The sequence below is a fragment of the Oncorhynchus mykiss genome, chromosome 2, assembly GCF_013265735.2.
Source record: "Oncorhynchus mykiss isolate Arlee chromosome 2, USDA_OmykA_1.1, whole genome shotgun sequence".
Lineage (NCBI taxonomy): Eukaryota > Metazoa > Chordata > Actinopteri > Salmoniformes > Salmonidae > Oncorhynchus > Oncorhynchus mykiss.
Genome location: NC_048566.1, coordinates 60,807,096 through 60,823,702, shown reverse-complemented (window position 1 = coordinate 60,823,702; position 16,607 = coordinate 60,807,096). Strand labels below are relative to the sequence as shown.

Here is a 16,607-nt window from a genome sequence, read left to right as displayed (position 1 = left end):
TCCTATGGAACATTTGTGGGCAGAACTTAAAAAGTGTGCACAAGCAAGGAGGCCTCCAAACCTGACTCAGTTACACCAGCTCTGTCAGGATGAATGGGCCAAAATTCACCCAACTTATTGTGGGAAGCTTGTGGAAGGCTACCCAAAATGTTTGACCTAAGTTAAACAATTTAATGGCAATGCTACCAAATACTAATTGAGTGTATGTAGACTTTTGACCCACTGGAAGTGTGATGAAAGAAATAAAAGCTGAAATAAATAAATCTCTCTTCTACTATTCTGACATTTCACATTCTTAAAATAAAGTGGTGATCCTAACAGACCTAAGACAAATAATTTTTATTAGGATTAAATGTCAGGAGTTGTGAAAAACTGAGTTTACATGTATTTGGCTAAGGTGTATGTAAACTTCTGACTTCAACCGTACTTATAGTATGACTCCGGCACCACAGAGATGAGAAAGCAAGCTAAGCCTATCCTCAAGTGCCCATCAATCCTCTCCCATATTATGGAGTAGAGGTGGTTTGACGGACTGTGAGGCCGGGGCTGAGGTTTAACTACAGTATATACAGTAACTTTGTGTGTGTGAGACTGACGCAGCGCGTCACCTTTAGAGAGGAAGAGAAGGGGACAGAGAAGTCTGGCTGAATAGTCACCAGATGAAAGCATTCATCACACAGCCTTCATCAATGGGGCCTCTGTCTGTCGGGAGGAAGGGAGAGAGAGAGGGAAGAAGGGGGGAGCTACCAGGTGGGAGCTAACCTCAATGGCGTGGGTGTACTGCTCCAGCCTGTCATCGATCTTGGCGAGGAGAACAGGGGGCTGTGTCTTCTTGAAGCTGTTGCTGTATCCAAAACAAAGACACTCGGTCAGTGAAAATGTTTGTGGGAAGAAAATAATACATTTTAAAGATCTCATCTGACTGGCTATAGGCCCGCAAGTGAACGGGGATCATCCTTCCCCTCCCCGAGTGAAATATCCATTTTCCACATTGTTATGATACACCCCCCTTGGTAAAATGAGCCACTTGAATCTACACTGCCATTAGAGAGTGGGTGGGATTTTGTGACCTCTTACAGCTTCTGTCAAGACTGTCTTTCAGGCCCAGTATGAAGCTTGCTCACTGACCGCAGTGGGACCCAGTGCAAAGGCCCCCTTCACACGCACACACACACGCACACACACATCCAGACACACACACGCTGCCAGTTGCCTAAACCCCACTACACAAGAGTCCTAATCTCAGACATATACACTAAACAGGAAAACAAACCGTGTGGGACAAATCTGATACTGACCCTATTTCCTGCATTTCAACATGGCCTCAAAACCGTTTATTTTTTAAAAGAGAGCTCCCATGAAAGGCATGTGTGAGTCATTAGCCTGATATGGCTGGTTAGTTTGAGGATTACATAGCTTCTTCACAGGCATGGTAGGATTATTTGAACTTCATAAACGTGCACAGAACACAAATCTTTATTTGGAGGGTGTTTTGTTCTGCAAAGACGTTGAAATGGGGTTTTCTGAATGATGTCATGTTTTCTGCATGAGTCGAGGCTGTTAAAAGTGAAGGGGTGAAGAAAGCTGTCTGTCAACTGTATTCTTCTCCGGAAAGATTTGATTCGGTCTTACAGTGTTTTTACACACATCAACAAGGGAGTGGAACACCCACATCAAAGGACTAACACACAGTGATCCTTCCCTCTGTCCTAAAAAAACCTGCCTAGACTTAAACATTATGTCACACTCAATTCCTGAGATCTCAAACCTGCACCTGGAAGATAAAGTTTACGGTGTCCAATAAAAAACATATTTTGACCAATGGGTAAACATTTTTATTTAAAACATGTTAATTGTGTAGATAATCCTCTAAGGAAGCCAATGGTCTAACCTCATGACTCTATCATAATCCGCTCTTAAGTTATTGGAGTTTTTAACCTTGTAGGATGGCCAATGTTAATGTGACAGTCAATGGAGGCCAGAGGGAAAAAGTGGGCAAAAATAAGGAAAATTGCACTGCATCACTTCAGCTAGGCAGGTTGCTGTGCGAGAATGAACTAACTGACAGGCTCACCTTCCCGTTGAACTCGTCATATTTCTTCTTGAATCCGCAGGATGTAAAACAATGTAGAGGTGAGATAGATATCGATTTTGAGACATTACATGTAGTATTTTCATATTTTAGTATACGCTTTTCATATTAATGCAAAATGCCTGTTCTTTTTCCGAAGACTTCTCACAAAAGCAAGCTTATCACTGTGAAATGTAAACAGAGCACTGAGCTCTGAGCAAGCTTTTTTATTTTCAAAGCCTTTTACATTTAATTCAGCTCGTGTTATGTTAATCTCCCTTTGAAGATGACCACCACAACATGTAAAATCCTCAATGTTGCTGCGAGAAAGCTGCACCACTCTGTCAACAGAGCTCAGTGCTTATTATGGGATGTATTAGGTTAAGAAATCCTACTTTTTTTGGATAAACTGTTAATGAAATGTTCGAGAAAGAACTCCACTGAACGATTCAGAATATGAATAATCGTGTATGTCTTAGTAAAGTGTATTTTAGAACATAAGGAAGTTAAATTTCCTCACCACAGCGCATTCTGGGCAATGTGGGTGCACACCCTATAAAGTTATTACACCCTATTTTCAGTCACAGTATTAATATTAATTAAACTCTGGCCTGGTCTCTTCTACTCTAGCTGCTGAGAGCTCTTTACCACTGATTACTTACTGCAGTCAGACTGCATGGAGCCGTCCCACAGTTCAGAGCTATAGCTCACCAGCCACCAGAGAGAACCCAGCAAGCCCAGGCTCCAGCCCTCACATCTGGTCAGACTTAACCAAGCCATAAATCATCCAGGCTGACAAAGGTGATGCACTGAGAGAGATTTGGAGGTCACCACTGGCCCTCTTTGTCTATGTTTACATTTACACACCAGCCATTTAGCCAGCATAGCTGCTGTTCTGCCTCAGATAGCAGCTCTCCATCCAGGCATCTGCCGAGGGGCCCAGTAGTACTTTGGTCAACCTCAAGATACAACGAAGCATTAGTGAGGGAAGGTATTTGAGAGTACAAGTGGAACAACCGGGGCTGTGGAATTTGTTTGTTTGCTTCGTGTTACTCATTGTGAAAAAGCCTTGTATACTTGTATGATGTTCACCTTTTCTTTAGGGACCGGTTCAAGGATTCTGTTCTTTCTGTGATCTGAAAAACATGAGGGTGATGTTAAAGGTTATTGTTTTGCGATTAGAATATAACAGTTGAAGTGCTCCGTGACTTCTGGAATTGTCAGACCGGGATTATCATGGTCAGTTTGATGATAATCACAGCCCTGTATTTGGCCTGACGCAGCAAATATCTCTTCCAAGTCAAACAGAGAAATCTTCTGCTGGTCTTTCTCAACCGTTTCCATCCGCCTGTATCGGTCAGTTTGTATCATCAAAGACAGATTTAAGCTAACTCTGCCTCAGTCCACGGTTTACTGCAGGCATAATTATAATGCAATCAGGGTGTGGGAAGACTTCCATCTCGAAACCCATTACTTATCTTGAATCTGTGTATTTAATGCATTACAGACGGAATCATAGTAAAGAAAATGTGTTTGGGATTACAAGTCTTAGGCAAGTCGTTATCAAAATACGAATACATTTGTATCAGAGGAGTTCTAGTTTGAGCCAGGGTCATAATGTCCTGTCCTCTACCATTGCTTGCCAAAGAGGTCATACTTCAACGTATCCAGCACCAAGCTCTGGTTCTTCCCACACAAAAGGTTCCCTTATGTTACTGTTCACTGTTCAGCCCTGGACCTGAATCAAAGAGCACAGCATGTTGACACCAACTCACCAATAATGTATTTTCTGCTGTCAAACTCTCATCATTCTCTCTCTGAAATTACACACACAAGCAGATGGATGCTCATGACTGCACTAAGGATGTAGGCAAGGGCACCAACATAGCAACCCTGTACCCAGAGAGGAAAGTCAGCTTAGAAACAGAAGGCAGGAAGTAAAAGTTATAGTAGCTAGCTGAACTTGCCTTTTTGTAGAAGGTGACAGAGTTTTTCTTCATTAGTGTTAATACAAGAAGTGAATTCATGAGAAATAAATAGATGCATCTTTAATAATAATAACAGTAATAATGTAATGTAATGAGCCAGGCTTGTAAATCAAGATCTGAGTGGATTTCAATCCCTGTGTGATCTGACAAGTCTAATCAACTGACAACAAACAAGAACATTTTATACTACACAACGCTTCACAACATGCCATGCCGTGCAAACGTCTGAATCCAAACAAATGAACCCATGGAAACACTATGTACAATACTGACAACTACCTGTATTACTTAATACCCTACTTTTTAAGCAGAGCAAGGTGGAAGGAGTTAAGGACAATACCACAGATCAGTGTAAACACAGGCTGTCACAGCTACCATTTGGACTTGGGCTGAAAGACAATGACATACAGTTGAAGTCGGAAGTTTACAACCACCTTAGTCAAATACATTTAAATTCAGTTTTTCATAATTAATGACATTTAATCCTAGTAAATATTCCCTGTTTTAGGCCAGTTAGGATCACCACTTTGTTTTAGGAATGTGAAATGTCAGAATAATAGAAGAGAGAAGGATTTATTTCAGCTTTTATTTCTATCATCACATTCGCAGTGGGTCAGAAGTTTACATACACTCAATTAGTATTTGGTAGCATTGCCATTAAATTGTTTAACTTGGGCCAAATGTTTCGGGTAGCCTTCCACAAGCTTCCCACAATACATTGGGTGAGGTTTGCCCCATTCCTCCCGACAGAGCTGGTGTAACTGAGTCAGGTTTGTAGGCCTTCTTGCTCGCACACGCTTTTTCAGTTCTGCCCACACATTTTCTATAGGGTTGAGGTCAGGACTTTGTGATGGCCACTCCAAAACCTTGATTTTGTTGTCCTTAAGCCATTTTGCCACAACTTTGGATGTACTCTTGGGGTCATTGTCCATTTGGAAGACCCATTTGCGACCAAGCTTTAACTTCCTGACTGATATCTTGAGATGTTGCTTCAATATATCCACATCATTTTCCTGACTCATGATGCCATCAATTTTGTGAAGTGCACCAGTCCCTCCTGCAGCAAAGCATGGCTTCATGGTTGGGATGGTGATATTCGGCTTGCAAGCCTCCCCCTTTTTCCTATAAACATAACAATGATCATTATGGCCAAACAGTTATATTTTTGTTTCATCAGACCAGAGGACATTTCTCCAAAAAGTATGATCTTTGTCCCCATGTGCAGTTGCAAACCGTGGTCTGGCTTTTTTATGGCAGTTTTGGAGCAGTGTCTTCTTCCTTGCTGAGTGGCCTTTCAGGTTATGTTAATATAGGACTCATTTTACTGTGGATATAGATACTTTTGTATCTGTTTCCTCCAGCATCTTCACAAGATCCTTTGCTGTTGTTCTGGAATTGATTTGCACTTTTTGCACAAAAGTACATTAATCTCTAGGAGACAGAATGCGTCTCCTTCCTGAGCGGTATGACGGCTGCGTGGTCCCATCGTGTTTATACTTAAGTACTATTGTTTGTACAGATGAACGTGGTACCTTCAGGCGTTTGTAAATTGCTCCCAAGGATGAACCAGACTTGTGGAAGTCTACCATTTCCTTTCTGAGGTCTTGGCTGATTTCTTTTGATTTTCTGATGATTTCAAGCAAAGAGGCACTGAGTGTGAAGGTAGGCCTTGAAATACATCCACACTTACACCAATTGACTCACACCTACACCAATTGACTCAAATTATGTCAATTAGCCTATCAGAAGCTTCTAAAGCCATGACATAATTTTCTGGAATTTTCCAAGCTGTTTAAAGGCACAGTGAACTTAGTGTACATAAACTTCTGACCCACTGGAATTGTGATACAGGGAATTATAAGTTAAGTAATCTGTCTGTAAATATTTGTTGGAAACATTTATTGTGTCATGCACAAGGTAGATGACCTAACCGACTTGCCAAAACTATAGTCTGTTAACAAGAAATTTGTGGAGTGATTGAAAAATTAGTTTTAATGTCTCCAACCTTAGTGTATGTAAAATTCCAACTTCACCTGTATTATGGTCTCTGACTTTTCAGTCAGTGGTGGTATCCAATTTGTACATAAAGGCATGCTGTCAGAGCTAACTAAAAGTTGCACACGTCTCACACACGTCTCAGCAAACCCATAGATGAATGTGTGTGACCTGCTGCACTACATGTGCTGTGGAAAATGCTGACATTCATAAAACTCCCATGCAACTTACGTGATTGAAACTAACAAAATGGCTGTAAAGATGGTATAAAGTGAGATTTGAGTTATTTTTTGTTGTTGTAGGAAAACAATATAGAAATACAGTGGGGCAAAAAAGTATTTAGTCAGCCGCCAATTGTGCAAGTTCTCCCACTTAAAACGATGAGAGAGGCCTGTAATTTTCATCATAGGTACACTTCAACTATGACAGACAAAATGAGAAAAAAAATCCAGAAAATCACATTGTAGGATTTTTAATGAATTTATTTGCAAATTGTGGTGGAAAATAAGTATTTGGTCAATAACAAAAGTTTATCTCAATACTTTGTTATATACCCTTTGTTCGCAATGACAGAGGTCAAACATTTTCTGTAAGTCTTCACAAGGTTTTCACACACTGTTGCTGGTATTTTGGCCCATTCGTCCATGCAGATCTCCTCTAGAGCAGTGATGTTTTGTGGCTGTTAATGGGCAACACAGACTTTCAACTCCCTCCAAAGATTTTCTATGGGGTTGAGATCTGGAGACTGGCAAGGCCACTCCAGGACCTTGAAATGCTTCTTATGAAGCCACTCCTTCATTGCCCGGGCGGTGTGTTTAGGATCATTGTCATGATGAAAGACGCAGCCACGTTTCATCTTCAATGCCCTTGCTGATGGAAGGAGGTTTTCACTCAAAATCTCACGATACATGGCCCCATTCATTCTTTCCTTTACACGGATCAGACATCCTGGTCCCTTTGCAGAAAAACAGCCCCAAAGCATGATGTATCCACCCCCATGCTTCACAGTAGATATGGTGTTCTTTGGATGCAACTCAGCATTCTTTGTCCTCCAAACACGACGAGTTGAGTTTTTACCAAAAAGTTATATTTTGGTTTCATCTGACCATATGACATTCTCCCAATCCTCTTCTGGATCATCCAAATGCTCTCTAGCAAACTTCAGACGGGCCTGGACATGTACTGGCTTAAGCAGGGGGACACGTCTGGCACTGCAGGATTTGAGTCCCTGGCGGCGTAGTGTGTTACTGATGGTAGGCTTTGTTACTTTGGTCCCAGCTCTCTGCAGGTCATTCACTAGGTCCCACCGTGTGGTTCTGGGATTTTTGCTCACTGTTCTTGTGATCATTTTGACCCCACATGGTGAGATCTTGCGTGGAGCCCCAGATCGAGGGAGATTATCAGTGGTCTTGTATGTCTTCCATTTCCTAATAATTGCTCCCACAGTTGATTTCTTCAAACCAAGCTGCTTACCTATTGCAGATTCAGTCTTCCCAGCCTGGTGCAGGTCTACAATTTTGTTTCTGGTGTCCTTTGACAGCTCTTTTGTCTTGGCCATAGTCGAGTTTGGAGTGTGAGTGTTTGAGGTTGTGGACAGGTGTCTTTTATACTGATAACAAGTTCAAACAGGTGCCATTAATACAGGTAACGAGTGGAGGACAGAGGAGCCTCTTAAAGAAGAAGTTACAGGTCTGTGAGAGCCAGAAATCTTGCTTGTTTGTAGGTGACCAAATTATTATTTTCCACCATAATTTGCAAATAAATTCATAAAAAATCCTACAATGTGATTTTCTGGATTTTTTTCTCATTTTGTCTGTCATAGTTGAAGTGTACATATGATGAAAATTACAGGCCTCTCTCATCTTTTTAAGTGGGAGAACTTGCACAATTGGTGGCTGACTAAATACCTTTTTGCCCCACTGTATAGAGCACTTTATTTTATACAGAAAACCAAAGGTATCATTATCATTATCCATGATCTCAAAACTCACTGCCATATCATCACAAGAATGGTGCTTGTCATATAAGACCATGGGCAATAATTACAAACCTGAGGTATATAAAGATGTATAGATGAATGGAACAGAAACGTTAGCTACCTTGTAGATGGAGCCTTTAGGATTGAGCGGGCTAAACAACTCATCTCCGTCCACACTGGAGGTACTGAGGCTCTTCATCCTCTCTGCTGCCTCCATCCTCCTCCTCTCTATGTCCTCCTTCATCCTCCTCTTTTCTTCCTGTACAGGAAGACACACAATGGATATTTTTGGTGAACGTCAGGAACCGAATCACATCGGTGAAAGAGTGGTTCATTTGCCTCACTGATTCGCAGGCTGCTAGTACAGCTTCTTGAGCTCCAGACAACAATTATCTGCAGATAACTTAGAAAAACATTACCTGGAGGATATTTCCACTGCAGGAACAACAGGTAATGTAGAGAGCCTCATTCAGGTCCATGCTAATTTTTGCAGTGCATAATTTAATAATTTGGTAATCTAAAAGTTCTTTTGAACCAACTGTTAGGCTTTACATTAGAAATGTGCTATTTTTTTCATGTGTCAATTTTTAAAGGGCAACTAACTCTAAAAAACAACTTCTCATTTAGAAATCAGCCAATGTGGCATCGATATGAGTCAGAAACATTTATCATACTGTCAAAATTGACTGCAAAGTATAAATAGGATAATTTTGGTAATTAAATGTAACACAAAACAACATTTTGTGAGACTTGTGGTCGTGACTGCATCACAACATAAATTAAGGTTTGGTTTGTTTCAATCCTGGCCACAAGCTCTCAGCGGGCAGCATGCAAGTAATCATCAATTCTGAGTGCAGCTGCACGTGACCCAATTGTACATTTGGGTTGACTTTAGATTTCCCTAACAGCTTCACATTTCACAGCTTCACATGATTTAAAAACCTCACACCAACTCGAATAATGTGGTGTATTATGTATTAAACCACCCAGACACATCAAAAACACAGTCGTCCTTCTGAACTGAGCTGCAGGACAGGTCTAAAACTGCACAGGGATGTCACCATGTCTCCATTGCTAATTGTTGACAAAGGAGAGTGATGTAGTGCTGCATCAGATGACCTGGCCTCCACAATCACCCAACATTAACCCAATTGAGATAGTTTTAGATGAGTTTGACTGCAGAGTGAAGGAAAAGCAGCCAACAAGTGCTCAGCATATATATGTGAACCCCTTCAAGACTGTTGGAAAAACATTCCTCATGGAGCTGGTTGAGAGAATGCCAAGAGTGTGGAAAGCTGTCATCCAGGTAAAGGGTGGCTACTTTGAAGAATCTCAAATATAAAATATATTTTGATTTGTTTAACACTTTTTTGCTTACTACATGATTCCACAGAAGTTATTTCATAGTGTTGATGTCTTCACTATTATTCTGCAATATAGAAAATAGTACAAAGGAAGAAAAACCCTGGAATGAGCAGGTGTGTCCAAACCTTTGACTATATAAAAAAAAAAAAACTTGATAAAATATTGAATTTGGCCTTTACTAATATAGCCCAGAGAAACGCATTAAATAACAAATAAAAAAATGGCAAAAACGACAGTCAACAAAATAAATCATAAAAAACAGGTGTTTGTCCTAAATCTAGGAGATATACAGTGCATTCGGGAAGAATTCTGACCCCTTGACTTTTTCCACATTTTGTTACGTTACATCCTTATTCTAAAATGAATGAAATTGTTTTATTTTTCCTCATCAACAAACACGCTATACCCCATAACGACAAAGCAAAAACAGGTTTTCAGAAATTTTTGCACATTTCTAAAATAATTAAAAACTGAAATATCACATTTACATAAGTATTCAGACCCTTTATTCAGTACTTTTGTTGAAGCACCTTTGGCAGTGATTACAGCCATGAGCCTTCTTGGGTATGACGCTACAAGCTTGGCACACCTGTGTTTGGGGATCCAAATGGAAGAACCATTGGGATCCAAATGAACGGCTCTTTAAACCGAGTCAAATGTTCTGGCTTCCCGAAAAAACTCGGAATACCCATCCTTATATACATTTACGTGGTAAAAAAATAATAATACTGTAGGTGGTTAAACTGACCGTGGTCGCGGTGAAAAAAGTCACTCTCCCTATACTTTCAATGCATTTTTCCAGAAAAGGTGAGTAAACTCCCCCAAAAAAGGTGGGTAAACTGTGCTTACTTAGGCTTACCCTGCACTACACCACCGGCTGATGTGTAAGATATTGAGTTTCATCTCTTTCTGTTTGTGTTTCTTAATGCCATAGGCTGCACACTAATGTATGTACTGTACACTGCAGTTGACCATCACCTCCTCCTTGGCCAGGCGCTGCTGCTCCTCCTCCCTGCTCCTGCGCTCCTCCCCCTCCCTGACCTGGCGTCTCTCCTCCCTCCTCCTCTTCAGCTCCTCCAGATCCTGCTCGGCCTCAGCCTGCTTGTGTCTGAGCTGCTCAAGCTCCTGGTTCTCCTTCTCTGCTTGGCTACGCCGGATCTTCACCAGCTTGGCCTCTAAGATGGCCTCCGCCTCCTCCTCAGCCTCGACCCCTGCCACTTGTACCACAGCCCTGGGAGAGATGGAGAGAGAGATTGAAGGACGGATGGAGGGAAAAAGGAGCATACATAGAGGGGCAGGATTTCAAGAAATGTCTCTGTTTCCTAATGGTTTAGAATGTGTAACATCTAGGAGTCACTTCGGGGGGGAATTCCGACCTGACGTTGTTACGTGTAAAGGGAACGTAATTACCTTTTTATGCACTTTTCTCTCTACACGTATTCTGACCTGACCCGCTATTCATTTGGGGTGAAAATCAAAGAAATTAAAGTGTGGCGGAGATGTGTCAACCGATACGCTGCATTCTGACCTTGACTTAATTCCCTCATAATTCCACCACCGATGAAACGATGAATAACATCGAGCAACCTGTCGGTTCCAAGTGGAGCAACATCCACTTTCTTTTCCCCCATAGAAATAACACCATTATCCATGCACTGTAATTTACAAATTGATAAGGGCTATTGAAAGCAGCTAGGTAAATTAGTAAGCCGTTTGGATAAGAGGGATTCTAAATATAAATGACAATTGTTTTAGATCTATTTTACTTTGTGATTTCTAAAGACAAATGTGAAACAAGTCATATTACAGCAAACTGAAGCACATCAACATAGCACCTTTTCCACTGTGAAGTTTATTAAATGCTGGCCTTGTAACTTTGGATGAAATTTGGAGACCCAAGCTATATGCTTCTGTAGCCATATATATATATATATATATATATATATATATATATATATATATATATATATATATATATATATATATATATATACATATATATATATATGAAAAAAACTGAAGTATAACATTTACATAAGTATTCAGACCCTTCATTCAAATGAAATGAAATCAAATGTTTTTAGTCAGATATGCAGAATACAGCAGGTATTTTTTACCATGAAATGTTTACTTACACGCCCTTAACCAACAAGGCAGTTTTAAGAAAATATTTAGAATATAAACTAAAGTAAAAAATAAATGAAAAATAACACAATAAAATACACTGCTCAAAAAAATAAAGGGAACACTAAAAAAACACATCCTAGATCTGAATGAATGAAATATTCTTATTAAATACTTTTTTCTTTACATAGTTGAATGTGCTGACAACAAAATCACACAAAAATTATCAATGGAAATCAAATTTAACAACCTATGGAGGTCTGGATTTGGAGTCACACTCAAAATTAAAGTGGAAAACCACACTACAGGCTGATCCAACTTTGATGTCATGTCCTTAATTAAAACAAGTCAAAATGAGGCTCAGTAGTGTGTGTGGCCTCCACGTGCCTGTATGACCTCCCTACAACGCCTGGGCATGCTCCTGATGAGGTGGTGGATGGTCTCCTGAGGGATCTCCTCCCAGACCTTGACTAAAGCATCCGCCAACTCCTGGACAGTCTGTGGTGCAACGTGGCGTTGGTGGATGGAGCGAGACATGATGTCCCAGATGTGCTCAATTGGAATCAGGTCTGGGGAACGGGCGGGCCAGTCCATAGCAGCAATGCCTTCCTCTTGCAGGAACTGCTGACACACTCCAGCCACATGAGGTCTAGCATTGTCTTGCATTTGGAGGAACCCAGGGCCAACCGCACCAGCATATGGTCTCACAAGGGTCTGAGGATCTCATTTCGGTACCTAATGGCAGTCAGGCTACCTCTGGCGAGCACATGGAGGGCTGTGCGGCCCCCCAAAGAAATGCCACCCCACACCATGACTGACCCACCGCCAAACCGGCCATACTGGAGGATGTTGCAGGCAGCAGAACGTTCTCCACGGCGTCTCCAGACTGTCACGTCTGTCTGTCACATGTGCTCAGTGTGAACCTGCTTTCATCTGTGAAGAGCACAGGGCGCCAGTGGCGAATTTGCCAATCTTGGTGTTCTCTGGCAAATTAAAAATGTCCTGCACGGTGTTGGGCTGTAAGCACAACCCCCACCTGTGGATGTCGGGCCCTCATACCACCCTCATGGAGGGTTCTGACCGTTTGAGCAGACACATGCACATTTGTGGCCTGCTGGAGGTCATTTTGCAGTGCTCTGGCAGTGCTCCTCCTGCTACTCCTTGCACAAAGGCGGAGGTAGCGGTCCTGCTGCTGGGTTGTTGCCCTCCTACGGCCTCCTCCACGTCTCCTGATGTACTGGCCTGTCTCCTGGTAGCGCCTCCATGCTCTGGACACTACGCTGACAGACACAGCAAACCTTCTTGCCACAGCTCGCATTGATGTCCCATCCTGGATGAGCTGCACTACCTGAGCCACTTGTGTGGGTTGTAGACTCCGTCTCATGCTACCACTAGAGTGAAAGCACCGCCAGCATTCAAAAGTGACCAAAACATCAGCCAGGAAGCATAGGAACTGAGAAGTGGTCTGTGGTCCCCACCTGCAGAACCACTCCTTTATTGGGGGTGTCTTGCTAATTGCCTATAATTTCCACCTGTTGTCTATTCCATTTGCACAACAGCATGTTCAATTTATTGTCAATCAGTGTTGCTTCCTAAGTGGACAGTTTGATTTCACAGAAGTGTGATTGACTTGGAGTTACATTGTGTTGTTTAAGTGTTCCATTTATTTTTTTGAGCAGTGTAACAATAATGAGACTACGGAGGTTTACATACACTTAGGTTGGAGTCAATTAAACTTGTTTTTCAAACACTCCACAAATTTCTTGTTAACAAACTATAGTTTTGGCAAGTTGGTTGGGGACATCTACTTTGTGCATGACACAAGTAATTTTTTCCAACAATTGTTTACAGACAGATTATTTCACTTATAATTCACTGTAACAGTGGGTCAAAAGTTTACATAAACTAAGTTGACTGTGTCCCTAAAAAGTTTTTGAAAATTCCAGACAAATATGCAATGACTTTAGAAGCTTCTGATAGGCTAATTTACATAATTTGAGTCAATTGGAGGTGTACCTGTGGATTTATTTCAAGGCCTACCTTCAAACCCAGTGCCACTTTGCTTGACATCATGGGAAAGTCAAAAGAAATCAGCCAAGACCTCAGAAAAAAATGGTAGACCTACACAAGTCTGGTTCATCCTTGGGAGCAATTTCCAAATGCCCGAAGATACCACATTCCAAATCATTTCAGTCTCCTGAGGGGGAAAGGCTTTGTCGTGCCCTCTTCACAACTTTCTTGGTGTGTTTGGACCATTATAGTTTGCTGGTGATGTGGACACCAGGACCTTGAAACTGTCGACCCGCTCCACTGCAGCCCCGTCGATAGGAATAGGGGCGTGTTCGGCCCTCCTTTTCCTGTAGACCACGATCATCTTCTTTGTCTTGCTCACGTTGAGGGAGAGGTTGTTGTCCTGACACCACACTGCCAGGTCTCTGACATCCACCCTACAGGCTATCTCATTGTTGTCAGTCAGCAAACTTAACCGATGGTGTTGGAGTCGTGCTTGGCCACACAGTCGTGGGTGAACAAAATTATTCAGCCCCCTTAAGTTAATACTTTGAAGCGCCACCTTTTGCTGCGATTACAGCTGTAAGTCGCTTGGGGTATGTCTCTATCAGTTTTGCACATCGAGAGTCTGAAATTTTTTCCCATTTCTCCTTGCAAAACAGCTCGAGCTCAGTGAGGTTGGATGGAGAGCATTTGTGAACAGCAGTTTTCAGTTCTTTCCACAGATTCTCGATTGGATTCAGGTCTGGACTTTGACTTGGCCATTCTAACACCTGGATATGTTTATTTTTGAACCATTCCATTGTAGATTTTGCTTTATGTTTTGGATCATTGTCTTGTTGGAAGACAAATCTCCGTCCCAGTCTCAGGTCTTTTGCAGACTCCATCAGGTTTTCTTCCAGAATGGTCCTGTATTTGGCTCCATCCATCTTCCCATCAATTTTAACCATCTTCCCTGTCCCTGCTGAAGAAAAGCAGGCCCAAACCATGATGCTGCCACCACCATGTTTGACAGTGGGGATGGTGTGTTCAGGGTGATGAGCTGTGTTGCTTTTACGCCAAACATAACGTCTTGCATTGTTGCCAAAAAGTTCAATTTTGGTTTCATCTGACCAGAGCACCTTCTTCCACATTTTTGGTGTGTCTCCCAGGTGGCTTGTGGCAAACTTTAAATGACACTTTTTATGGATATCTTTAAGAAATGGCTTTCTTCTTGCCACTCTTCCATAAAGGCCAGATTTGTGCAATATACGACTGATTGTTGTCCTATGGACAGAGTCTCCCACCTCAGCTGTAGATCTCTGCAGTTCATCCAGAGTGATCATGGGCCTCTTGGCTGCATCTCTGATCAGTCTTCTCCTTGTATAAGCTGAAAGTTTAGAGGGACGGCCAGGTCTTGGTAGATTTGCAGTGGTCTGATACTCCTTCCATTTCAATATTATCGCTTGCACAGTGCTCCTTGGGATGTTTAAAGCTTGGGAAATCTTTTTGTATCCAAATCCGGCTTTAAACTTCTTCACAACAGTATCTCGGACATGCCTGGTGTGTTCCTTGTTCTTCATGATGCTCTCTGCGCTTTTAACGGACTTCTGAGACTATCACAGTGCAGGTGCATTTATACGGAGACTTGATTATACACAGGTGGATTGTATTTATCATCATTAGTCATTTAGGTCAACATTGGATCATTCAGAGATCATCACTGAACTTCTGGAGAGAGTTTGCTACACTGAAAGTAAAGGGGCTGAATAATTTTGCACGCCCAATTTTTCAGATTTTGATTTGTTAAAAAAGTTTGAAATATCCAATAAATGTCGTTCCACTTCATGATCGTGTCCCACTTGTTGTTGATTCTTCACAAAAAAATACAGTTTTATATCTTTATGTTTGAAGCCTGAAATGTGGCAAAAGGTCGCAATGTTCAATGGGGCCGAATATTTTCGCAAGGCACTGTATTTCCAGGTCTCTCCAGAGATGTTTGATCGGATTCAAGTCCAATCTCTGGCTGGGCCACTCAAGGACATTCAGAGACTTGTCCCGAAGTCACTCCTGTATTGTCTTGGCTGTGTGCTTAGGGTCGTTGTCCAGTTGGAAGGTGAACCTTCGCTACAGTCTCATGTCGTGAGCACTCTGGAGCAGGTTTTCATCAAGAATCTGTCTGTACTTTGCTCCGTTCATCTTTCCCTCAATCCTGACTAGTCTCCCAGTACCTGCCACTGAAAAACATCCCCACAGCATTATGCTGCCACCACCATGCTTCACCATAGGGATGGTGCCAGGTTTCCTCCAGACGTGGAGCTTGGCATTCAGGTCAGACTTGAGAATCTTGTTTCTCATGGTCTGAGAGTCCTTTAGGTGCCTTTTGGCCAACTCCAAGTGGGCTGTCATGTGCGTTTTACTGACTATACCATAAAGGCCTGATTGATGGAGTGCTGCAGAGATGGTTGGTTCTTCAGGAAGGCTCTCCCATCTCCACAGAGGAGCTCTGGAGTTCTGTCAGAGTGACCATCGGGTTCTTGGTCAACTCCCTGACCAAGGCCCTTCTCCCCCAATTGCTCAGTTTGGCCGGGCGGCCAGCTCGAGCAATTGTCTTGGTGGTTCCAAACTTCTTCCATTTAAGAATGATGGAGGCCACTATGTTCTTGGGGCCTCCATCCCCAGATCTGTGCCTCGACACAATCCTGTCTAGGAGTTTCATGGACAATTCCTTGAACCTTTTGCTTTGACATGCACTGTCAACTATGGGACCATATACAGACAGGTGTGTGCCTTTCCAAACCATGTCCAATCAATTGAATTTACCACTTGTGGACTCCAATTAAGTTGTAGAAACATATCAAGGATGATCAATGTAAAAGGGATGCACCTTAGCTCAATTTAGAGTTTCAAAGTAAAGGGTCTGAATAATTATGTAAATAAGGTATTCCTGTGTTTTTTTCCCGCTTTGTCATTACTGGGTATTGTGTGTAGATTGATGAATAAAACGTTGTATTTCATTCATTTTTGAATAAGGCTGTAACGTAACAAAATGTAGAAAAGGGGAAGGGGTCTAAATACTTTCCAAATGCCCTGTATA

At 41.9% G+C, this 16,607-nt stretch overlaps 1 protein-coding gene across 7 annotated transcripts in view; it reads right to left on the bottom strand.

Annotated features, from left to right (window-relative positions):
- Positions 1-16,607, bottom strand: part of LOC110493043 (non-muscle caldesmon) — a 65,261-nt gene that overhangs the window by 23,273 nt on the left and 25,381 nt on the right. For 4 of the 7 annotated variants that reach the window (XM_036952224.1, XM_036952234.1, XM_036952240.1 and 1 more), the window contains exons 5-9: positions 10,376-10,628; positions 8,154-8,291; positions 3,847-3,888; positions 3,164-3,207; positions 763-844 (exon numbers count right to left, since the gene is read on the bottom strand). In XM_036952224.1, coding sequence (XP_036808119.1) covers positions 763-844; positions 3,164-3,207; positions 3,847-3,888; positions 8,154-8,291; positions 10,376-10,628 — 559 coding nt within the window. The remainder of the gene's footprint in view (positions 1-762; positions 845-3,163; positions 3,208-3,846; positions 3,889-8,153; positions 8,292-10,375; positions 10,629-16,607) is intronic. The other 3 variants (XM_036952235.1, XM_021567384.2, XM_036952243.1) reach the window with 1 other exon arrangement.